The sequence below is a fragment of the Vicugna pacos genome, chromosome 6 (assembly GCF_048564905.1).
Source record: "Vicugna pacos chromosome 6, VicPac4, whole genome shotgun sequence".
In the NCBI taxonomy this organism is placed as follows: domain Eukaryota; kingdom Metazoa; phylum Chordata; class Mammalia; order Artiodactyla; family Camelidae; genus Vicugna; species Vicugna pacos.
The window spans coordinates 93,799,596-93,824,728 of record NC_132992.1 but is presented as its reverse complement, the minus strand read 5'-3'; the positions used below and the strand labels follow the sequence as shown (position 1 = coordinate 93,824,728).

The following is a 25,133-nucleotide window of genomic DNA, read 5'->3' as shown; positions in this document are numbered from 1 at the left end:
ACAGCAGTTAGAAGCAACAAGTTCAATGTACAGATGAAACATATGTAATATTTACACAAAGTACCAAACATACACTTTTAAGGACACATACATTTACACACATGACAACATATTAAAATGTTAGAATGGTAACCTCTTGGAGGAATAAGGGAAATGACACATAGGAATTAACAGGAATAAATAAAAGAAAAGAATGGCCTCACAGTGATCACAGATAATGTGACTTTTTGGACGTGAGTTTATAAAAATGTTTCCAAGAATATGAGTAATAGGAAAGAGGAACTATTATCGTTCATATCCATAAATTCCACCAAGTTGATTTCACTAGTAATAAAATACTTATTATTGGTACAGCAGGTGAACTACCATAATAATGAAATACACTGAAAAATAACTTACCTTCTAATCCTCAGAAGAACTACAGACACAAATAAATTGTGGCTAAAGAAAACTGACTCAGTAGCTTCTGACCAGTTAACTATATGCTAAGCACTTATTAAGCAGCAGGCACTACAAGAAGATAGAAGAAATAGAAAACCATAGTGTCAAACTTTTAAGGCACTCGTAATCTAGCTGGGGAGCTAACATGGGAAACAGTAACTGAAACAAGGGGCAATCCCTGCCCCATGAGAAAAGTCAGAAAGTGAATACTCCCAGAGCCATCCAACAGCTATAACATGAGATATACATGTAATTTCCAATCTTATAGTAGCAACATTTAAAAAAATAGGTTAAATTAATTTTAATGTTTTATTTTAACCTAATATAATCCCAAATGTTCAGCACATAATATAAAAAGATCAAGATTTTACATTCCTTTTTTCATGCTGTCTTTGAAATATGGTATATATTTTATACTTACAGAACATCTTAATTCAGACCAGCCACATTTCAAGTGCTCAGTAGCCACATGTGGCTGGTAGCTACTGTGCTGGACAACGCAGCTCCAAGCACTCAGAGGATATGATCACATTTGAGAGAGATGAAGGAAAAAAGGTATCCTGGAGATGAAGGGATGGAGTCTCTGAAGGACAAGTAGTAGCGTTCTAATGGGAGATGAAGGTCATTTCAAGCCAGGTACTAGCACACGGTAAGGTAAAAAAGCTTGGGGGACCTGGGCGAGGATTGGGAGCTGGGTGGTGACCTCCCTTAACCTGCAGGTCTAGCCATTTTCGTTTCTCACAACTCTTTCATGCGCCATTAACACTGGGGAAAAAAAATGGCTTTAGTTCCTTGACATCTTGACTGCTGGCAATTTCTTGTTTTTATGTTCTTGATTAGGCTGTCACTTCTGCTTTGTACCTCCTTCCTTAGCTGAGTGAGTCAATTCCTGCACTAAAGTATCTAGCAATGAGCTCCTTTAGTGCAAAAACTTTCTCATCTGTTATTTTCAGCACACAGGACCTGGCAACCAGCAGGTATGAAACTGCTAGGTGAATAAATAGCCAAGGAGAATTGTCTGGCTAAAGTGTTACATTTATATAGGTGAACTGTTAGAAATAACAAAGCTAGAAAGGTGGGTCAAGAACTTTGAATACTACATTAAAGACTTTAGATTATCCAGTTTTTGAATAACACTACAAAAGCTACCTCGAGAGGGACTTAACATTTAAAGAACCCCCATCATGTGGAGTAGAGTGGGCCTAACACTTCACAGGTGTTAGTTTCTTCAGTCACAACAACCCTGAATAGATGGTGTTATTCCCTTTTGCTAAATAAAAAAGATGTATGGTGACTATAGTTAGTAATACTGTATTGTGTATTTGAAAGTTGCTAAGAGGATAGATTTCTAAATTCTCATAACCAAAAAAATCTCTAACTATATGTGGTGATGGACATTAACTATTAACTACTTACGGTGATCATTTCACAATATATATACAAATACCAAATCATTATGTTATACCCCTGAAATTAATATAATGTCAGTTATTATCAATTAAAGTTTTTAGTTAAATTTTTAGGTATTCTGTGAGAACTCTTCCACGTGTTGATGTATTTTTGATGTATCTGTAGGTGAGGAGGAGCTCTGCATCCTTCTATTCTGCCATTTTAAAGCCCCTCTCTTAAATTAAATGTTTAAAAATGAGGCTCAGACAAGTAATTAACTTGCCCATGGTTATTTATATTTGAAGACTGGTTAGAATGCAAGCCTGTAATTCCAGATCCCAACTTTTCTTTTTATGTTTTGTTACTGCACCACATCTCGCCACCCTACCTCAGATGTGTCTGAATCTCTCCTTAACCACAGTCTTAGGCTCCCATCTTTACTCTCACTTCCAAGCCCAGACTCTGCATAGACTTTTCAAGCCTCCCTTTACATGAGGTTTTAAAAAAGATGATGATTTCATTGGAGCAAATCAGAGGGGAAGAGGCTGAAGACACAGGACATGAGATGAAAAAGACGAAGACAGAGATGAGAGATGAAAAGACCAGTAAACTAGACATTAATGACAGCTACCATTTATCTATTACTATGTGTCAGGCACCATTCTAAAATGCTTTAGCCATACTGTCTCATATAATCACTAATTCAACTGATATTTATTTACTGATCACTTGTAATAAATGACTACCATGTTCTAGGTATCTGAAATAGTATCAGTAAACAAAACAAATATTCCTGCTCTCATAGAGCTTTCAGTACACCAGAGAAAAATGACAAAACAGAGTAAACACTAATATGTAAATTATATAGTATTTTAGAAGGTAATCAATGCAATAAAAAAAAGCTAGATCAGGATTAGGGAGTTGGGGAGGGCCACAGATGGTCAAAGTAAGCCTCACTGAGGTGATACGTGAAAAGAGGAGGTGAGAAAGTTAGCCGTGTGGATATCTGGAAGAAAGTGTTCACACAATGAGAAGAGCCAACATCAAGGCACTGAGGCTGGATTATCCCTGGTGTGTTCAAAGAACAGCAAGAAGACACCAGGGTCTGTTACTGCAGGGAGTGAGGAGAGGCAGAAGATGAGAACAAAGAGGGAAGGGAGGGCAGAGCATGCAAGGCTTTTAACAGCCCTGTGAGGTCGTTACTATACCAATCCCATTTTACAGATGAGGTAACTGGGGAATAAAGAAGTTAAATAACTTGTCCAAGATCAACAGTAAAATGTTAGGTCAGATTATAAACCCAAAGAGTTACTACTACAGTGGTTTGAAAAACATGACCCCAAAGACTTTGACACACCTCCCATTACAAGGTAAGGTCCATGTCCCTTATGCTTGAATCTGGGAGCCTATGACTGCTTTAACCAAGAGAAAATGGCAGAAGTAATACTATATGACTTCTGAGGCTAGGTCATAAAAGGCAGGCAGCTTTCATCTTGTTTGCTGAAACACTGAGCCACCTAGGAAGAAGTCCGATCACACTGAGGTCTCCATGCTAGAGAGGCCGCTCTGGCCAAGAGTCCCAGCCAAGGCCAGCCTTTTAACAATACCTACCAAGGTGCCAGATACGTAAGTGAAGAAACAGTCTAGGATGTGGATCTTCCAGCCCAGCTGTTCAAATCCCCATAGTTTTTCATGATTCCCCCAAACTATGTCCCAGACATAATGCAGCAGGAGATAAGCCATTCCCGACTGAACTCCTCACACAAAATCTGTGAGTATAATGAAATGGTTGTTGTTTTACACTACTAAGTTGTAGAGTGGTTAGTTCTACAGCAATAAGGACAACTAGGAAATAAATGTTAAGAATCCAAGTTAACAGAAATGTGGGAAAAATTAGACTACATTACCATGGTATGTGGAAGATTCTTTATCATTGAATGTCTTTAATGTCTAGAAGGCAACCTTCTTTTTCAGTCCATTCCACTAGTAAAGCTACTACATGCATGAGTCCCAAGGCAGGCCGAGGATAGGCAAGGGCTACGCAAGGGAAGGAAGACAAGGGAAGAGGTGGAAGACAGATATGAACAGAATGCCATCAAAAACACCTCAAATGCCTTCAGCAACAACTGCTTGCCCAGTTTAAATTATTCTTCTGGATAAAGAATGCTAAGCCTAAGAGCAGAAGGCTAAGGTAGGAAATGGTACTAGTCTACTCCTCTCCAGGATTCTCATTCTAATCTGCTACTGTAGTCAATGAAGTCATAAAGATACTGACTACAAAAAGAATGGGGTTATATAACATTCTGGAAGAAAAACCTCTGAGTTCAGCTTACTCAAAACTTCATTATTCTCCCAGTACAGACTTTCACGTAAAATGCCCATGATACAACCCCCACAATATTTTTAACCTCGACCCAAAAGCAACTGCCTAACTATAGCAAGAAATACAAATAAAACACCTCAAGCTCTGTTCAAGCTTCAACTCTGAACACCAAGATCCCAGGTAACCCACAGAAACAATGCCTGATCTAGTCTACATGAGACTGTATAAGACTAACTATGGCCGAACAGCTCAGGTGGCTGAAGTGCAGGGCTAAATAACTCTAGCTTGAAGAAAAAGTTGGACTCGCCCCAAAAAAGTCCTTTTCTTCCAGTGCCAACTTCTGCCCTCTCAATTACTGTACACACAGGTGCATCTAGGTCAGCACAAACCCCTTATTACTACTTGCAGACCAACTCCAAGCACATTCTTTAAATTCCTGTGTAAGACAACATTAAAGCTGGCAGATTCCCAGGGAAAAGATTTCTTTTCTCCACATTTATTTCAAAAGTTTAAAATGGATGTGAGGCAATAAATAAATAAAAATAAAACAAAATGGATGTGAGACAAGTGAATTTCTGCATTAGTCCTCCCAATGGTGATCAGAAGGGGCGGCACTCCCTCTTACAACAGTTTGGAAACAAATTTGGCTGTATCTTAGAATCCAGAATAATCCTCTTTGAAATGAAAGATAACAGGTACTATGAACTCATATTAAACTGTGTATAAGTATTACAATATAAATAATCATGCACTACACAATCAAAAAGACCAATATTCTACTCATTACAAATTTCCACCTTCACCTAATTTACATAAAAAAGAAACAAAAACTCTCAAACTGAATAAGATCTTTCCCCAAACACTTTGACCCAATAAAAAATATTAATTCTTCAGAGATCAACTTTTTTTAAAAGACCCAAATAGCTTGATTCAATAGATAGCTGTGCCTGGAAGTTAAGCAGATTAAATGAAACCATATTATATATTTTAAATGAAATATTATATAAAGTACTTGGTACTGGTGCCTGATATATAGCAAGTGATCAACAAATGGCAACTATTTTTATTATCCAGAATCATATTTTCCCACAAAGAACCAACTTAAAAAAACTCAAGGAACCTGAAAATGAAACTACTGAAAATCTCTCTTCTTTAGTCACAATACAATCTAAAGGAATATAGTTTAGTTGGCAAGCCTTCACTAAACACTAAGACAGCAATTCATAGAGTGTGGCCCCTGGACCTGTAGCATCAACATTACCTGGGAACTTGTTAGAAATGAAAACCCTAGGGCCCCAAAAGTAGAATCAAGGTTTGGGGTCGGGGTCCAGCAATCAGCGCTTTCCTAAGCCCTCCAGGTAATTCTGGTGTTCACTACAGTTTGAGTTTACAGACCAGTTTCACAAAGCTCAGAGTGCTTAGTTCTGCAGGGACTGGGAAGTGCTAAGGAGCAGGAGCAGTACGGTTCCTAGCACAGTGTCATACACATAAAAGGCACTCAAATTTGACCATGTTAATAGCCTCACATAACCAATAGCTGGCTAGACTACAACACCATCAGTTTATATACTTCACAGAGATAAGAAATTCTGATAACTGTCTACATTAACTAACAGTAAGTAAGTACACAGTGTGCACACACTCTAGGAGCTGTTAAATTGGCAAACTCCTGAGGTGTCTGGTACTTTGGCAAACAATCCAGGCTTACTTACAAAGTGTCATACGCTTTGAAATATAAGTGAAAAATACTTTTCTAGTTTCACCAGTATACAAAAAGGATTTGATTTGTCCATGACTTCTATACAACTCAACTGTAGAACATAAACTAAAATGCAAACTTTTTTGTCGCCTTTTAAAAAGTATCTTGCTTCACATATTAGCCAACTATAATACACGGACTCAAGATGGATTCTAATTTGAACAAAGCATTAAAAAAGTAGACAACTGAGGAAACTTAAGCACTGATAGTATATTTCACATTAAAAAATTATGATAAAGGGTTATGATTACATTTTTAAAGAGGCTTTATCTCTTCTAAAAGCTTTGGAGACAAAATGATACCAAGTATTGAACTTGCTTCTTGGGGAAGAGAACACATGAAATAAGACTGGTCACTGAACTATATACCAGGGCTTCCCAACCCTGGCACTACTGACACTGTGGGCCAAATATTTCTTTGTTGGGGGGACAGGGAGCACTGTCCCATGTATTGTAAAATATTTAGCTGCATTCCCGCTCAGTAGCAACACTCTTCAGTAATGACAACCAAAAATGTCTTGACATTGTCCAGTGTCCACTGGAGGGGTATGTGTGGGAGGAATCCCCAGTTGAGAATCACTGATAAATACTTATTAAATCCTCTCTAAATATTTGTTTGAAATTTTCCATAACAAAACATTTTTTTAATTCTTATTTTAATTATACTCTGTGTAGTGGTACAACCACATTTCCCTAGTTGAATAATTAGTACACAAGCTTTTGAGAAAGCCTGATACACAAAAAAGCAGAGAGGACTAAGCTGGACATCTGAGGCCCAGTAGAGACTCTGTCACCTTTTTAAGCCTCAACATTCTCATTAGGTCAGATTGTCTGGCTCGTCCTTTTGAGTTTTAAAATGATTTGGTAACATTTTATGTTTTATATGCCTATCCGCTAAAAGTGGATATTCACATTTAGAAGTCAGACAAATGAAAATAAAGTAGTTAACTAGGATAAAGATAATATTCTTCTTGCAAATTATCTACCCTTTATTAATCTTGATCTGTAAGCAACATTGTTATCACAATTATATATAATTACTTAAAATTTAAATAAGATTCCTAGGGTAAGCAAAATGGAAAGTCTTTTCACAAAATATAAAGACAAAGCTGTTAGTCGTAACAGCCAAAATGTCCATCAATTGGTGAAGTGATTTAAAAATCCAAACAATGAACTACTTAACAATATAATGTTATATTATAATAATGTCATATACATTAATAAAAAGGAATGAACTACTGATACACAAAGATGACTAAATCTCAAAAGTATTATGCCAAGTAAAAGATGCTGGACACAAGATTATATAATCTTTGACTCCATTTAAATAAGGTTCTAGGAAAGGTAAAACTATAGGGGCAGATAACAGATCAGTGGTTGCCAGGAACTGGGGGAAGGGAGTGGAGACTGACTTTAAAGGGCCACCAGGGATCTTTTGGGGCAATGAAAGTGTTCTCTCACTTAACTGTGATGATGGTTACATGACTATACATTTGTCGAAACTCATCAAACTATACACTTAAACAGAGTGAACGTTCTATCTCAATAAACCCGACGTTAACAAAAGAGCTGCCCAATGGACTGCGAACTCCCATTCATTCTTGTACCCTCATCACTCAATTGGCAAAAAGTCTAATACTTAGCAGTTCAGTAATGGTAGGTAAATGATACGGTATATGCCAGACATGTAAACACTGACACAAGGGCGCAACATTGTGAAAGACACAAAACTACTTCCAGAACACATCAATTACCACAGTTACACAAGAACAGGGCACAGTGATTAATGCAACGATGTGCTACAAATCTCTATTTTAACACTGTCAAAACCTCAATTTCATTTTATTTATTCCTTTAATTTATTTTATTTTATTTATTTTATTTTGGAGGGGAGGAGAGGTAATTAGGTTTACTTATTTATTTTTTAAGGAGGTACTGGGGATTGAATCCAGGACCTCATGCACGCTAAGCATGTGCTCTACCATTTGAGCTATATCTTCCTCCCCCAAAACTCAGTTTTAAATACATTCCATGAGAATAAAAGCACACTCCATATCCTACACTGTTTATAAAGTTAGTAATTCCTAATGACACACAAAAAGATTACAACATGATTCAACAGAGAACAAGGTAAAGACCCATTTAGCGTACATCATTATAACAAACCTGATCGGTTTTGGCTTCAGTTTATTTAAAAAGTATGGAGCTACTGCTCTGGCTCAATGTAAGATTTTGCTTCTTAGAGTGAAACTCAATGAAGCAAAGCTAATCAACTCATTTTTTTTTGCCTGCTCCACCCTACAAGGTAGTCAAAGAACAGGAAAATGATGAAGTCAGAAATAGGTTCTTCAAAGGGTCTACAAGAAAATGAGTTCCCAGACTCACCTAGTCTAGACTTTCTATTACTTTTCATGTAATTTCATCTAATCCATCTCCTATTAAGGAATGTATACCACTGTACAACTTATTTACCAGGTGAAAAGGCATTAAACACAATACAGTAATATACTACAGAGATGCTTTAGACCAAGGTTTCCACAAAAGATTAAATCACCTGATACTTATCCAGCGACCAAGTGGTATTTTGAAGATTAAAATGAAGGCATTTGATATCTCTAAGCCACAATGTCTCAGGACATTATTGAAAGCATGAAAACAGGCAGAGCAACGAAGCTTTTCCTGAGTGATAGCATTTTCTTGCCAGGAATTACCTCATAACACTTATAATAAAAGACCAATGAAGTCTCTTTACAAGTTATTTTCTAGATGTTTTTGTTTTTAACAGAAGGTAACTCACAGCTAGATTGAAATAGTTCTGAACCCAGTGCTAGAGAACAGTTCAGAAAGTGCTAGAGGACAGAGTGAACATTTCTCCAGTGGAATTTCTACCATAAGTTGTCATTCCCTAAAAATGGTGCTCCTGGCCTTTTTAAAAGGTTCACTTGAACAAAATCAAAGCTTCCTTTTACAAAATCATAGAATGAGTGCTAAGAGGGACCTAAGAGCTCATCTGAGCCAACCTCTTTTTAGGAAGGAGGAAAGCTAAGCCCAGAGTGGGTGGCCCTGGGCTAGGCAGTGAGTGACACGGCAGCTTCACTATGCATCTTCCTTTCAAACATGCTTAACCAACTCCTTTAAAACAGATTCGTAAGGAAACGAAGTTACTCCTTAATAAAGTGTAAGCTCTCTCAAAGAACTTCTGAATAGGTTTGGAGTTCCTCCCAAGGGGGCCGAAGAGATTCCTCGGTGGGCACTTAGTTTTAGTGGCTGTCACTAAACTTCGCTCCAGGCAATTTAAAGAACGAGGCACAAAGGACAGTCCACTTGATTCAATCAATTACTTTTACTCAACACCACGAACATGTTTTTAGCCTGGCAGCCTCTCATGAGCTGCCTGCCTAATTTACTAAGAGAGTTTAAAAGAGCCCTCAACACTGCAGAGATCAAGACACACTCTGGGATACTCCACTACGAGGCAACCTAGCCTCTCAAGACACTGGCTGGCAACGCTGCAAGCTCCGGGCTTCCCTGACGAACCGGACTCCAGAGTAATCACGGGCGCACGCACTTCCCCGGCCCGCACGCGAGCGGCAGGAGGGCCGCCTCCCCAGGAAGCGTCCGCCCTGGCGGAGTCCCGGCGCCCACTACGCCCAGAGCGCCCCGGGCTGGGAGACCCCCGCCTGCAAGGGCTGCCGTCGTGCTGCCGGAGGCCGCGGGAGGAGACCTGGCGGGAGGAGACCCGACGCGGGCAAACCGCCCAGGTTACTCACGTTCTCAGTGTCTCGTTCATTCACCGTTGGCAACGGGGTCCTAGTGGACATTTTACTTCACTTCGCTTCTGCACGACGCGAGGGTGAAACAAAACAGCGCGGCCCTCGGGGGCCGGCGACGGCGGCGTCGAGCGCCCGGCGGTTCTGGAGCGGCGCCGCGGTAGGGCGGCTCCCCTCCCCCACGGCCGTCTAGATCCCGGGCCGGACCCGGGCCGTCCCCCGGCGGGTCGCGGGGCTCATGCTTCCCCGGCCCCGGCGGCCGCGCCGAGGAGCCCCGCGGGTGGCAGTGGCGGGGCCGGGCCGACGGCAGCAGCGGCGGTGGCGGGCTGTGGGTCGGCCCGCAGGCGTCCCCGCGCCTCAGGGCGCCCCGCGGGCCGGGACCCCCTCGCCTCCTCCTCCGTCCCCGCCCGTCGCGCCGATTTCAGATCCGGAGCCTCCACACAGCGCCGCTGGGGGCCCCTGAAGAGGAGGAGGATGTGAAGGAAGTGGAGTATAAGACAGGTCGCCGCGGGCTGCGGGCGCCGACCATGGAGGGGGCTGCGGAGGCGGCGCCTGCGCCTGGCTGCTCTTCTCTCTCGGGCTCGCTTTCCGCCTCAGCCTCCGCCCGGTGGCCGCCGACACCTCCGCTCCCGGCACCTCCGAGCCTCACGGACCCAAGATGGCCGCCCCTCAGCTTCCTTTGCTGCCTCCGGGTGCCGGAAGTGACGACATCGCCGCTCCCGGAGTTGGGCCAATCAGCGCGGCCCGAGGAAGCCGGCCGGGCTGCTGTTGCTAGGGGCGACTTGGCCCTGTCCCGGGCAGAGTGGGCGGTGCCCAAGGCTGGGAAAGATTGGCTGTCCCGGCTCGCGGCGGGGGCGGCGGGTTCCCCGCGTCCGGAGCTGGCAGGCACCCCCGAAAGAGCCGGCAAACGGCCCGGGGCGGCGGCCTGAGCTTGACTGACAGACTGGCATTCACGGTGTTGATCGAGCGCCGGCTGTGTGCAAAAGCTGTGGTGGCGTCCCTCAAAAGCTGGGGCCGCGCTGCCCCAAATCGAGTCTTGACAACAATTGTAGGGCCGGGACCGCGGGGAGGAGCCGAGTTCCTGCATCATTGACGGTGACCCGGGAGCCGAGGACTCAGTCACCCTTCCTGCCTCCGGCTGTGAGCAGACAGGGAGTGGGGGCGGCTGGGCTCTGCATCCTGAGGGCAGCAGACGCGTTCTGCCCTCGAGGACCCGGACCCAGAAGGAAAAGTGCTTGGGGCGGCGGAGAAGCGGGGGGGAATAAGGCGAAGCCCTGGAAGCTCCCAGGGTCCGCTGCCTAAATGCCGGTAGGGGATTTCTAACCAAACTCTTCTTACACACCAGCATGTATCTGCTGGAGGTCTGGAAGCATCCCCGGGTCTCACCTTGGAGCCAGCTCGGTGGATGCTTGCAGGCTGGGACGTTAGAAATGGTACCTCCCCTGGAAGCCTTCTTTGCTCTTGTGCCTCTGAATGTGTCTCGTGGACCTGCTTAGAGCCTGGACAGCGGTGGATGGAATGCATCTGTGCAGGGTTCGGCGGCAGGAGAGCGGAATGGGCGGGAATATCACGAACTGTTGCTGACAGTCTACCTTGTGGGTCCATTACATCTGTTACCTCATTTAAGCCTCAGGGTAACCCTGGGAGACCGGGCAGACACACCTTGTGATCCCAAGTCTAAACAGTTTATAAGGACTTGACCAAAGTACCCAAGTTGGTTAGCTGCAAAGCTGGGGTTTGAACTCATATTCTAAAACTTCAGTAACAGATAAGCCCTTGTAGTGAGTATGTCTTGTTTTTCCTCTTCTGTTATAAATTTCTTCTCTTTTGGTCACCCAGCATGTGCATCCTCTTGCTCCGTCTGGGACATTTCTGGCTCTGTGAGGTATATAAGTCTTTTTTTTTTCATAATTAAATATTTTGAAGTCTAATGGAACATTTTACTTATCAAATATTGCACTTTGAGTTATTAATATGATGTAAGTGAAAAGGGTTTTTTGATGTTCAGATTCTAATGCTATTGTAATAAGCATTAGTAGATCTGACTACCTATACTTGAATTTCTATATTTACATCAACTGTCGTTTTGAAAATAAATAATCATGGATAGTACATCATGGAAGTTTGGGAATTCCAATCCTCCCATTTAGTAAGATGGAAACTTTTTCATTTCAGGCATGCTTGTGAATGTTTTAGACTTGAGATTCTGAATACTCTTATTAGAATTTTCAGTTCTCACACTGTGGAGTCATTTTGGAAGAAAGTTGACTCAAGGCAGTTTATGGGGACCTTATATTAAAAGTCTGCACAGTAACAGGCAACTGCTGGCCACAGACATGCGCATGTGATGGGTCTGTACCTCCCTGGCAAGCCTGTCCACTTCAGCCTCTTGGCTCCTCTCCTTCACTCCTGGTAGGTTGGCGGGTCCAAGAGAACCTACCCAGTGTGGCAAAGTCGCAAAGAAACTTGGGTGTTGCTTTTCCCAACACTCTTCTCTCATGAATTAGGATCCCATCTCATTGTGGTTCCTTCTTTATGTCTTTAATTTTAGGAGATCTTTTCTGGTAGGTTTCGGTTTTTTTCTTAGATAGTTGTTCTGCAGTTGTGGTTTTGGTGTGTTCGTTAGAGGAGGGGAGCTCAGGGGTTCTTTCTACTCTGCCATCTTGGCTGGTCTCCCTGAGACATCTATGTCTTTAAACACCAGAATCATCCCACAGAGGACAGATTCTCACACCGTAAAAACATGTGAGGACTAAGACGCAGTCAAAGTCTTCCATGTCACCCTTTCAGGCTGAGTTCACTGGGTCAAGGGCAGCCCTATTTAAAATGTCATTCTCTCTCTCCCTCCTTGGCAGGCAGAGAGGGTTGAATCCTTGTTAGTTAAATGTGCATCTCACACAGTTCAACTGAAATGTGAGTGGGCACAAGATTGTGGGAGTCCCTGCAGGGACGTTTAGCCCAACTTAGGGGGTTGGGTCAAGTAAGCTTCCTGGAAGAGCGGTGTTTATGCTGAGTCTAGAAGTGTGAGCAGAGGTAGCCAGGTGAGGATGAGTGTGGGAAGGGATTCCAAGCAGGATGGCCTGTACAAGGGCACAGAGATGAGGAACAATGTGGTGGGTTAGGTGAATGCCAAGAGGTGAGAGATGAGATGGAGGGGGAGGCAGGCCAGATTTGGACAGAGCATGGCACTCAGTTTGGCACCCTGGTGACAGGAATGTCAACTAGGTCAGCTGGGAAAACACCTAGGGGACCCACAAAAGAGCGTCAGCCTTGGGCAGGAGCTGAGAGAAAGGGTTTGGGTGATTCAGAACATTCCGCATTGGCTAGAGAAGTGGCTGGGGATGAGGTTTCCATTTGCACGCTGTTTTCAGTGAGGCCACACATTAAATGAGTCAGTGGATGCCAGCCGCTAGGAAATGAAGCTGACACCACTTGACTCAAGATGCTTCTTTTCATAACGGCTAGATTTGAAGAGACACTTTGAACTCTTCATAGCACTTGTGTCAAATGATATCACAATACTATAAAGAGCTGGAAATGGGAGGCAAGGTGTACAAGTTACATATAAAAATGGAGGAGGAAGAGGAGGAAGTGAAAAGAAAAGGAAAGGAATGGAAAGGAAAGAAAAGGGAAAAAAAAATCAAAGCATTGTTCTGTCTGAAGGACCCTCTATAGCCCTGAGTTTTGTGCATCTGTGGATCTGTGTTCTGGAAGGAGTGGAAGGGCAGGATCTGGAAGCTGTTCTTGGAATGCCTTCTTCTGTCTTTTTTCATATTCCTTGATTCCTAGCTTCAAAATAAGTTCTATCTCAGGCCCCTTAAGCTGCAAAGACGTAACTAAATCTACCAAGTTGTGTATGTGCATAGGTGGTGCTTGCTTGCGTTTCAAGAAAGAAGGTCATCCTGGGGGGAGGGGATAGCTCAGTGGTAGAGCGCATGCTTAGCACAGAGAGGTTCCTGGATTCAATCCTCAGTACCTCCTCTAAAAATAAATAAACAAACCTAATTACCTCCACCCTAAAAAAAAAAAATCAGGGTAAATTTTTTTTTTTGATTAAGAAAGATCATCCTGAGACTTGAGAAGCTGAAGATAATGTAGTCCTACCCTTGCTGCTATAGGACAGAAGAGAAACTGAGCCTCAGAGAGGTGAAATGACTTGTCTGAAGCTGCACATATAGTTAGCAACAGAGCCAGAAGGGGGCCCAGATTTTCCAAAGCCCAGATCTGTGTCCTTTGCTCCACAGCTACTGTGGTCCCAGAGTGGGGAGATCTGTTTAACATCCACCCCACCCCAGCATTAGAAAGAAAGAGCAGCTGCACCAGCCCTGAGACTGCTCTCCTCCAGATGTCTTCTTATGCAAGAAAAAGAAGCCCCCATTCGTATAAGCCATGAAGTTTAGATTGTCTGTTACTTGCAGCCCAGTGCGTTCCTAACCAATACTGTCATGTCAGGTGGTCAGATCTCCTGACCCCCGGTCCTGTGTTCTCTGCACCACATCTGGTGTGGCAGAGGTAGAAAAGCCTGCTTCAGCCTGGCCATCATACCACAGTGCTCATGTCCACGTGAGAGGTTGTGGGCACTGCTGGGACTCAGGAGCTGTTCTTCTGTGTGTGTGTGTTGTTACTGTTGCTGTTGCTGTGTAATTGGTAGGGAGCAGAGAGCTGAGCACTGAGAATAAATAAAGCCAAGAAGAGAAGGAGTGTGATCATTGTGGGACGTCTGGGGTCACGGTGTCTGGAGGCAGGGACAGGTGGGTCCCATGTAGTCCACAAATGCTCAGGGACTCTAGGAAATATGAAGTCCTTTCCAGACTCCACCCTCCCCCACACCCCCTGGCTGCTCCCAAACACATCAAGGCTCAGAGCAGACATGCTACTCTTCTTTTAATTCACTACTCTGGTCCCCTTCTTCGCCCCATGGGGGCCATTGTTGTGCTCTGGGGGCTGGCAGGCAGCTTAGGAATTCTCACATCCAGGACCCTGTCCCTGCCAGTCTGCCTGGCATAGCCTCCTGGTCTACCTGAGTCTTCCCAATCCTTATACAGCCCTGTCATCTCCCTTCTTCCATGGAGCCTTCCCAGGCATGGTCCCAGTGAGCATTACCCCACTCCCAGCATCCTTGATTTTCACTGCCTGAGGTCACATACATTTATTGAGTTCCATTTGGAGTACATTAATTGCAGTGCACCAGCCACCTGTGCTAACACTGCTAACTCTGCAACAACCTGCTAAGGGGAGATGTCACCAGAGTGTTAGAAGGGGGTGCCGGGGCTCTGAGAGAGGCTGTCACTTGTCCCACATGGCCTCCATCGAGAGAAGAGCCAGGACCAGACTCCAACGCTGTCTGCTTTCCAACTGTCTAGCAGTGACTGGTCCCTTCCAGTCCCTCTGCTTAGCTCAGCAGAGGGTCTGGTTAGAAACTCAGCCTAGATCTGTCAGCGATTTTCCGCCCTTCTCTCTTCCACAGTGCTGCATCCTTTCAGAATAATTGTGGATGGACTGCTTCTGTAATGGATCACAGACTTCCCAGCCCTCCTAAACAGACTATTCTGAAAATTTCAGCATTTATCAAGGATTCATACTTAGCCTTTTATCAGTTCCCATGATGCAGTACTGGGGTGGCCTTGGGGCATATGAGGATAGAAAGGGCCATTTGCCCCAGGCTGTTGACATGTTCTATCCTCAATCTGCTGGAGACTACAGGCCTAGGTCTAGATGCGTGTGTGCATAGCCTTCTGTTGGGCGTCATTGCTGAGAGCCTGACAGCGGAGCTCTCTGGCAGGCTCTCTTCCTGGCCCCTCGGCTGTGATCTAGGAAAACCCACTGTTGAGAATCATATCCAAGGGTTTACGGAAGACAACAGAAGTGGGAGACAAACAAGGGCCCTGGAGTTTCAGACCTGATTTGAACTCTGGCTATGACCCCAAATGCTGTGGGTGACCTTGGGTAAGTCACTGCATGTCTTTGAGGCTTAATTTCTTTATCAGTCAAATGGGAACAACAGAACCTTCCAATCACAGTTGCTGTGGGGATCCATGGAGATAACGCCCAGAGAACAGCAGAGTTCACCCTCCCACCACAGAGAGGACCCAACTTCCCAGGCAGCTGCATACTTTTCAGTTCACCCCTGGGATGAGCACTGGACTTGGAGTCTGGAAACAGAGGTCAAGTCTTATCAGGCCACGTGTGGCTGGGAGATGGAGAATCAGTCCTCCTCCCAGGTTTCATCATCCAGTTTCACCTACCTCACTGGATACTGAGCTCATCATAGGAGGTAACGGGTGCGAAAGTGCTTGGTGAGCAGCCTGCAATACAAGAGAAGGCGTCAGTATTCCTATTATTGCCTGCTTTGCAGACGGGAACATGGGAACACAGGAAGGGCAAGAGGCTTGCCCAGGCTTCCCTGGGCAGAGAGCCAGAGCCCTCAGACCCCAGTCTGGTGGTTCGGACACCTTCTGGCTGTGAAAACAAGTGGGCAACAAAAGCATGGGGGAGAAAAGGGATGAGTGGGTGAAAAACCCACTACCTCTCCCAGAGCCTCATATATGCCTTTTCCTTTAGGGGTGTCTTATTAAAGTAAGCACCCATTGGGGAGGGTGTAGCTCAGTGGTAGTATGCACGCTTAGCATGCACGAGGTCCTAAGTTCAATCCCCAGTACCTCTGTTAAAAAAATAAACCGAATTACCTCCCCCACAAAAATTAAGTGCCCCCAAACAAATATAAATCTCCCAAATATAAATAATAACCTTTGAGTCTAAGCTCTGTCTGAGGGAAGAATATTTCTTCCATTACTCTGGTTCCTGCCCAACCTTTGGAGCCTCTGAATCCCTGCAAACAGCCACGTTAGCCTCTAAGGTGGCCCTCTAGCCTTGCCTCCTCTGTTTCCTCCGTCCCTCTCTTCCCCAGTGTTTGGTGAGCACCTAGTTTGTGCGAAGCAGTGGTTTAAGCACTGGGGATATAGCTGTGAACAGAAAAAGTTAAAATTCTCAAGTGTCATTTACAGGATACATGTGAAAGAACTCATGAATAATATAATTTCAAGACACAATAACGAATAAAAAATTAGGGCAAGGTGATAGAAATTAGCTCTTTTAATTCAAATTTTGTTAAGTTTTTTCTTCTGGTAACCGATGCACATGGTGCGAAATGTAAAAGGTACGAAGGTACACACAGTTTTAAAAAAGCTCCCCTCCACTCTATGACAATTTCTGTTTTACAAAAACATCATCGAGAAGGTGAAAATACAAACCTCAAAGTGAGAGAAGATATAAAGGATGCTATCAGTTACACCACACAGAGAATGCCTACAATTTAATGAGATAAATAACCTAGAATAAATAAGGGAAAGACATAAAAACAGGCCCTTCAGAGTGGCCAACAGGGATACAAGAACGGATGCTTAACTCATCTGTCAGTGCAAAAGCAAGCAGAGACCGTGATGGGTTACCAAGTGACAGCCCCAAAGAGAGTCTGCCAAAAGCAAGTGTTGTGGAGGACGTGGAGGGAGAGGAACTCTTAGACGCTGCTGGGAGGAGTGGAGACTGATAATAAAGGCCAGCACAGAAAATTATGAAATTACACAACATAAAGGCCAACAAAGCCAAAAATTGGTTCCTTGGCAAAAATGGATACAGTTGACATCTTGGGAGAAAATCTGGCATTAGCAAGTTCGGTCAAGTTTATACGCTCCCCCACAACCCAGCAATACCATCCACAATATTTACCCTAACTCTGGACCGCATGTGCAGGGGACCTGCATAAGAATAAGATCACACCGCCATTTGTTATACAGAAATGCTAGGAAGAAACTAAACGTCCACTATCTGCATGAATAAAGAATATAGCACGTTCACACAAAGAAATAGCATGTAGCAGGGAGCACAGGTTTGTGACAACTATGCACAGTGCTGTGAATGCATCACAGGAACGCGACCTTGAGTTAAAAGAAATAGTTCATAGATTATATAAAGCATGATTCCACTTATGAAAAGCTCAGAAATGAAAACCAAACAGCATATTGTTTAAGGATACAAATACATGGGATTAAAAAAGTGAGAAAAACACAAGGGGCTGATAAACACAAAAATCAGGGTAGTGGCTCAGTGGTTACTTTGAGGCAAGAGGCGGGAAACAAGAGGCAGGTACAGGAGGGTTTGTGTATGGGAGTCCTGACGGATATTTGAGATGTTATTTTATATCTTTTTGATTTTTAAAAATAATTTATTGATGTGAAATTCACACAACATAAAATTAACTAAATTAAAATGAACAATTTCGGGCAATGCTGTGCAACCACCACATCTAGTTCCACAACATTTCCATCACCCCAAAATAACACCCCCAGTAAGTAGCTTCTCCCATCCCCTCCCTCCCGACCTCTGACAGCCACAAATCAGTGTTCTAGCTCTAGCTTTACCTATTCTGGATATTTCATAGAAATGCAACCAGACATTATTTGACCCCCTGTGTCTTGCCTCTTTCACTTAGGATGTTTCCAGGGTTCATTCACATTGTGGTACATATCAATACTTCACTCCTTTTCATGGCTGAATGATAGTCCACTGTATGGACAGACCACATGGTGCTTACTCGTTCAGCCACTTATGGACAGTTGGGCTGCTACCTTTTGGCTACCGTGAATAGTGTGGCAATGACCTTGTGTATGCACATACCTGTGTGTGAGTACCTGTTTTCAATTCTTTGGGGTATATATCTAGGAAGGGAATCGTGGCTCTACTCAATTTTAATAAAAAATAAAAATAGTGAACAAACATTGGTCAAAAATAAAATAAAAGGACCCTCTGGTCGGTGTGGAGGGGCTGAGAGGGAAGCTGCAAGCCTGGTGAAGAAGGTGTTGCATGTCCAGTAGAGAAGGAGCTAGGGCTGCAGGGTTTGTGCTGGGTCAGATTTGGGAGAGCTTGTCCCAGTCAGGACTGCAGGACCTGCGATTGGACTGGGTGCTTGGGAAGAGAGAAAAAGAGGAACTGAGGCTGACTCCTAATACCATTTACTGAGATGGGAGAGATGGGACTGAGGGAGGGTGCTGGTTCTATTCTGAGTCATAATTTCCATCTAATAAAAATGGGGTGGGGGGAAGAAAGATGTTTTCTTTCTTTTTTTAATTGAAGTACAGTCAGTTACAGTGTGTCAGTTTCTGGTGTACAGCACAATGTCCCAGCCATGCATATACACACACATATTCATTTTCATATTCTTTTTATTACAGCTTTTTACAAGATATTAATATAGTTCCCTGTGTTATACAGAAGAAATTGGTTTTTTATCTATTTATATATATAGTGGTTCACCTCTGCAAATCTCAAACTCCTAAGTCTGCTCCCTGTGTTCAGTGGAGTACTGTTGAATCCATTTAGGTAGATTCCTAACTTTTTGGGCACTGACCACTATTGAAAATTCAGCCCAGTTTAAAGCTGCCAGTACAAGGGTAGGATTCACTCCACCCTGTGCTGCAGGTGAGCCCCCAGCCTTGGCATATTTCCTCCCCCTTCTGGGCTGGAACTCCTTGGGGCAGTGGGGGAGGGGTAAATTCTGGGGTGGGCCACGTCTGCCTCAGGGGACACTGAGAGTCAGAGGAGCAGCAGCAGCAACCCACCCAGAGCCTGTGCGGCTCACCCTGTCCAACGTCTCATGGCCCGGAGGCCCCCTAGACGCCCTGTGCCCCATGGAGGGTTGCCTTTTCCTTCTACTTACCTGCATGTCTGGGCCTAAATCCTTCCCTGCCCCCCAAGCCTTCCTTGGACCCACTCTGGATCCTCAGCGCCCCCCTCCCCTGCACGCCCTCCCTTAGGCCCTTGCCCACAGGCACCCACCAACGCCTTTCTCTGTGCCCTAAAACAGAGGAGCCCTGTTTGTCCCCTGCCCCAGGCTTTGGTTCTCTTCTCTTCCATTCTCTCCTGAGTTCAGACTTTTCTGTCTGCGCCATCCCTACCCAAGGTCCTGGGTTGCCCCTCCTACGGCATTTCCAGCACCATTCTCCCTCAGCTTTCTGTGGTTTCCCTCTTAACTTCCTAGCCTCACCGCAGTGAATGAGTTCCCACTTTACAGATGAGAAAACTGATAGTCTTAAAGGTTAAGCAGTTTGCTGAGCTCCCCCAGGTGGCAAATGCTGATTCCAGCCTCCACGCCATCTTCTGTGTCCTGTGACCTCACCAGTGAAGTGTGTGTCTCCTGTCCCAGATCACACCCCACATCAGCCAGCCCTGGGCTCCAGCGGACTTTCACAGATGTAAGGATCCGGAGCCCTGAATTTGGGCCATGAGAAAATGAAAATGAGTCATGAGAGACCGACTTCTCCATCAGAGCTCAGAGGAAGGAGCCTCAGAGTTTGCTAGCCCGGTGACCCCGCAGCCAACCAGGAGGGAGCAGAGGCAGGGACTGGCCAGGGACGGAGGTGCTGGAGAGGTGGCCACATCTCCTCCACCTCTGACGATGCAGGAGTTTGAAAGACCTCCCAGAGGCTGCCTGGGCTTGGCAGGCCTGGGCTCGCCCTGTTTGGCTGGAGGAAGGCGCGTCGGTGGGGTCTGGACAGAGGAACACCCCAGCGCCCACACCCACAGCGCAGGAGCTGCGAGTCTCAAGTCCCGTGTGGGAACCGCTGCGCTGGCTGTGCAGCGCCGGCAGCGCCCCGCACGTGCCCACATCAGCATCCTTGCTGGCCTCCGCGTGTCGCTTTCCTGTGGCCACTGTAACAAGTGACCGCAGCCTGTGGCTCAAAACGACGTGTTTATTCTCTTACAGTTCTGAGGGCCAGAAGACCCCAGCTGAGGCTGTGGTAGGGCCGCCCTCCCTCGGGGGCTTCGGGGGAGAATCTGTTCTTGTCTCTTCCAGCGGCTGGTGACTGCCAGTGTTCCTCGCCATGTGGATGCATCGCTGCAGGCTCCAGTCACTGTCATCGCCTCCTCTGTCTCTGTATTTAGTATCCCTCCGCCTTTCTCTTAGAAGGACACTTGCCCAGCTGAGGCCGTGCGAAACTAAGGCGCCCGCAGCAGGTCCACAGCTGACTGCGTGCGCGAATGGGCCCGGCCGAGCTCAGTCGGCCCCACCCAGGTCAGCAGAAGCACCCAGCTTCCCGACACAGTCAAGAGCTACATAAATGCTTATATTTTTTAAAAGGTGATGGCATTTAGAGTCCACTCGAATAATCCAGGATAATCTCCCCATCTCAAGATCCTTACCATCATCAATCTGCAAGATCTTTGCAACACAAGGTAAAGTTCACAGGCTCCACGGTTCAGGACCTGGTGTTCTGAGGGCCGTTGTTCCGCCTGCTGCACTCAGGCTTGGAGGGGTTGACCAACTCGCCCGAGGTCACCAACTTGAAGTGACAAAATAACCAAGAAAGTGTGGCTAAAATATGCTGGCAGTCTGTATTGACTGTTTTTGAGGTTTTGAAAGAACCTGCTGGTAATGAATTTAATTTTATCTCGAAGTCAGTGCAAGAGCACAATTAACAGTCGGCTAACCATCTGTCTGTCCCTCATTAAGGATTCCAGGTGAGGAGCTGAAGTTCCACCCCAGCCTTGCACCTGGCTGGCTGAGCGGCCTTGCTTGAGACCCTTCCTGCCCTCCCTCCCCTGTTTCCCCATCTGCTGATCACACGGTTCTGATGGTTCATCATATTCTCCAGCACACGTCAGCTGGGAAAGCAGTTGTAGAGACCAGAAAATATTTGCTGTTAGTACAATTCCAGGTCAAAGACAAGGGCAGAATTGAAAGAGTGAAACTCTCGAAGGCCTAGCATTTCATCTTGATAAATCCTTCACCTCACACGGACAGCTCAGGAGCTGAGCATGGCGAGGCAGCTTGTCGCCCACCAAGTTGTCAGAACAAAATTCTGTTCTGGCGGGTGCAACTACAGACGTGAGCTGTCCAGGACTGGCCTTCTGAGTCAGCCCTGAGTCCCACCTACACGCCCTTCCTGTGGGGCCACCAGATTCAAAGCCTCCTTTCACAAAGAGGGCAGGAGCATGGATGACTCCGAGTGTGGAATGTGTGCAAGCTTGGGTGAATAATAGATGTGCTTGAATATTAGTAAGTAGGAGCTGGTTTCTGTAACCAGGGAAGCCCAAAAGAGATTCAGTTAAAGTAAACTCTTGAATCTAGACCTAAGGCAGGCAAACAAACGTACAAACAACAGCAGTGAAACCTCAAACTTCCTAAACTCCCCTAAAAACAGAAACCTACACACGTTTACATACACAGGGATAATTTATAGGTCAAAGAAATGAAGAGAAAACAGTAGAATTGAATAATAAAAATTTTACACATCAAAACTTGTAGGAAACAATGAAAGAAGCATTTAGAGAGAAAATTATAGCTTATATGCTTAAATAAGAAAAGAAGGACTAAAAATTAATGTGCTATGTGTCAATATTAGGTAGTTAGAAAAACAACACAGTATCCAAAGAAAGTAAAAAGATCATAATGAAAAGCAGAAATGAATGAAATAGAAAACAAAGAAAAAATGAGATCAACAAAGCTAAGAAATAATTCTTTGAAAAACAAGTGAAAAAGGCAAAACTCTATCCTGGCTAGCTAAGAATAAAGGAGAGGAAGCATGAGTAATGCGTGAGAAAATATAAAGGAAGCCATGACTGCAGGTGTTGCAGAGATTTAAAAAAAATAAGGGAATCCCATCAACAGATTGTGTCAATAATTTCCAAGCTTACATAAAACCAATTAATTGCTAGAAAACTGTAGCATCATAACTACTGAAGAAGAAATAGAAAATGAATAGCTCTCTAGCTATTAAAGACATTGAAGCAAGTCGAAATGGTTTTATAGGTAAGTTGTACCAAATGGCACAGAGAACACATTATTTCAGGCAAGAAGAAGAAAGACTGAAAATCCGTGACCTAAGCAAGTATCTCAAGAAGCTGTAAAAGGAAAAGTAAAATTACCCCAAAGAAAGGAAATGATGAAGAGGAGAAATAACAAAACAGAAAACAAACATAATAGGAAGAATTAATCTCCGCACTGGAGAAACTGATCACGCTAAGAAACAGCAGCACAGGTAACACCAAGAGCAGAAAAAAATTATTATTCTAGATAGTAAAATGGCAGCGAGAGTGTTATGAACAACTGTATAACAATACACTTGGAAATTTACATCATATGGACAGATTCTAGAAAAATACACCTTACCAAATTGGCATGAGAATAAATAGAAAATCTGAACAGTCCCATAGCTAACAAAGAAATTAAACCTGCAGTCAAAACCTTCCCACAAAGAAGGCCCAGGTGGCGTTATTATCTGTCCTACCAAAGTTCTGGAGAGACGTAACACTAACCTCACACGAACTCTTCCAGAGAGAAGGGGAAGAGGAGACACTCACAGGTTTGTTTTAATTGGACATTGTAGCCTTTTCCCTAAATCTGATGAGGACATTATAAGAAAAGAAAATTACACGTTAATATTATACTTCTCTGGAGCATGGATAAAAATAATTCTAAATAAAATATTAATAAGCAAGCCAAGTTCCAGTGATTATTGAAAAGATAATACAACACAACCAAGTTGAGTGTATTCTAGGAAGGCACGTTCAGTTTAACAAATCAACGTAATTCACCAAAATAGTAAAATAAAGGATAAGAAAATCATATGAACATCCCAATACATGCAGAAAAACACTGGTTAAATATTTCTAGCAAACTAGGAATACATTGGGACTTTCTTGATCTGTTAAAAATATCTGAACAGTCCATGTTTAACTGAAATTGTGCTGTACACTGGAATTTGACACAACATTGTATAAATGACTATAACTCAATAAAAAAAGTTAAAAAAAAAATCTAAACAAATCTGTAACATACATTATTATCCCTAATGTTAAAATGTTTCCAGCTTTCCCCTTGCCGTCAGGAAAACACAAGGGAACCCACTTCTGCAGCTTTAACTTAGGGCTGCATTGGAGCTCCCAGTAAGTGCAGGATGAAGAGAAAAATAAGAGATCATAGGATTAGAAAGGGACAAGTAAAACTGTCAGTATCTGCAGATGACAGAATGTGTATATAGAAAAATAAAAAATAATAGACGGATAAATTATTAGAATTAATAAATGACTTCAGTAAGGTTGCTGGATATAAGATCAAAATATAAAAAGAAATTATATTTCTATAAAGTAGACACAAAGAGCTAGAGAATTAATTTTTGTAAAAAGACATACTATTATATAAAGGGTACACAAGGCATCTACATAGAAAACTAAAGAGAATTAAGAGAAATTAAAAAATATCTAAGTAAAGGTGGAATAATACTATTTTTATGTATCAGAGGACTCATTATTATAGACATATTAATTCTTCCATAAAATTAATCTACACATTCAACGTAATCTCAAAAAACATGCCAGAAGGGTTGTGTGTGTGTGTTTGTGTACATGTCTGTGTAACCTGACAAGCTGATTCTAATTTATACCAAATGTAGGAAAGAGGGTAGAGCTCAGTGGTAGAGCGTGTACTAGCATGCACAAGGCCTGGGTTCAATCCCTCGTACCTTCATTAAAGACAAATAAATAAAAATCTAATTACCATCCCCCAATTTTTTTCCTAAAAATTAAGAAATGCAAAGGACCAAGAATATCTAAAACCCTTTTAAAGCAGAGGAACACAGCAGGAGAATGGCCTCACTGGAGATCAAGGCTTAATAAATTATAAAGTCTGGTAATTAAGGCCCTGTGGCATTAGTGTGTAAATACAAAAATAGTTCAGTGAGATAGCAAGTAAAACTCAGAAGCAGACCAGCACATTGATGGGGAGCTGGTCTACAACCAAGGGGGCATTGTAGAGCAGTGGGAAGAGCAGTCTTTTTTTTTTTTTTTTGAGTCTGTAAGTAAATGGTTCTGAACAACTAGATATTCCCACAGAAGAAAAACAAAACACTTGATTTCTACTCCATACCATACACAAAAATTAATTGTAGATCTAAAAATGACAAACTATAAAGCTTGTGAAATATAAAGACTATAGTATCTTCAGGCATTTAGGGTAGGAAAGACTGGTAAATTTGATGACAGTAAAATTAAGAACTTCTGTTCACGAAAAGACAAAATTCAATGAGTAAACAAACAAGCAAAATCAAGCAAATGCCTGGGAGAAGATATTTGCAACATATGTAACTGACAGAGGCTCATATTCAGAACATATAAAGAACCTCCATAAATCCTTAAGAAAAAGCCACACCACCCAGTAGAAAAACAGGCAAGCGACATGAAAAGGCACTTCACAAATGGCTGGGAAACGGCCAGTAAACATACGTAAAGTTGCTTAATTTTGTCATCAATCAGAAAAATACAGATTATACCCACTTTGCATTAAAATATCACCATGAAAGGGAAAAGACATGCTACAAACTTGGAGAAGATATTTTCATGAACATCATTAACAAAAGATCTTGAATGCATAAGAAATTCCTGTAAGGCACTAAGAAATA

At 43.6% G+C, this 25,133-nt stretch overlaps 1 protein-coding gene and 1 long non-coding RNA gene across 11 annotated transcripts in view; one reads left to right on the top strand and one right to left on the bottom strand.

Moving 5' to 3' along the window:
* Positions 1–10,364, bottom strand: part of MARK3 (microtubule affinity regulating kinase 3) — a 92,274-nt gene extending 81,910 nt beyond the window's left edge. For 9 of the 10 annotated variants that reach the window (XM_006216869.4, XM_006216865.4, XM_006216866.2 and 6 more), the window contains exon 1: positions 9,682–10,364. In XM_006216869.4, coding sequence (XP_006216931.3) covers positions 9,682–9,732 — 51 coding nt within the window. In that variant the 5' untranslated portion in view covers positions 9,733–10,364. Of the gene's footprint in view, positions 1–3,737; positions 3,964–9,681 lie in introns of those variants that run through there. The other variant, XM_072963797.1, reaches the window with a different exon arrangement.
* LOC140697020 (uncharacterized) lies at positions 10,350–11,617 on the top strand. The gene is made up of 2 exons (XR_012073848.1): positions 10,350–10,821; positions 11,027–11,617. It is a non-coding gene; the product is annotated as an uncharacterized lncRNA (long non-coding RNA).
* Positions 11,618–25,133: the final 13,516 nt, after the last annotated feature.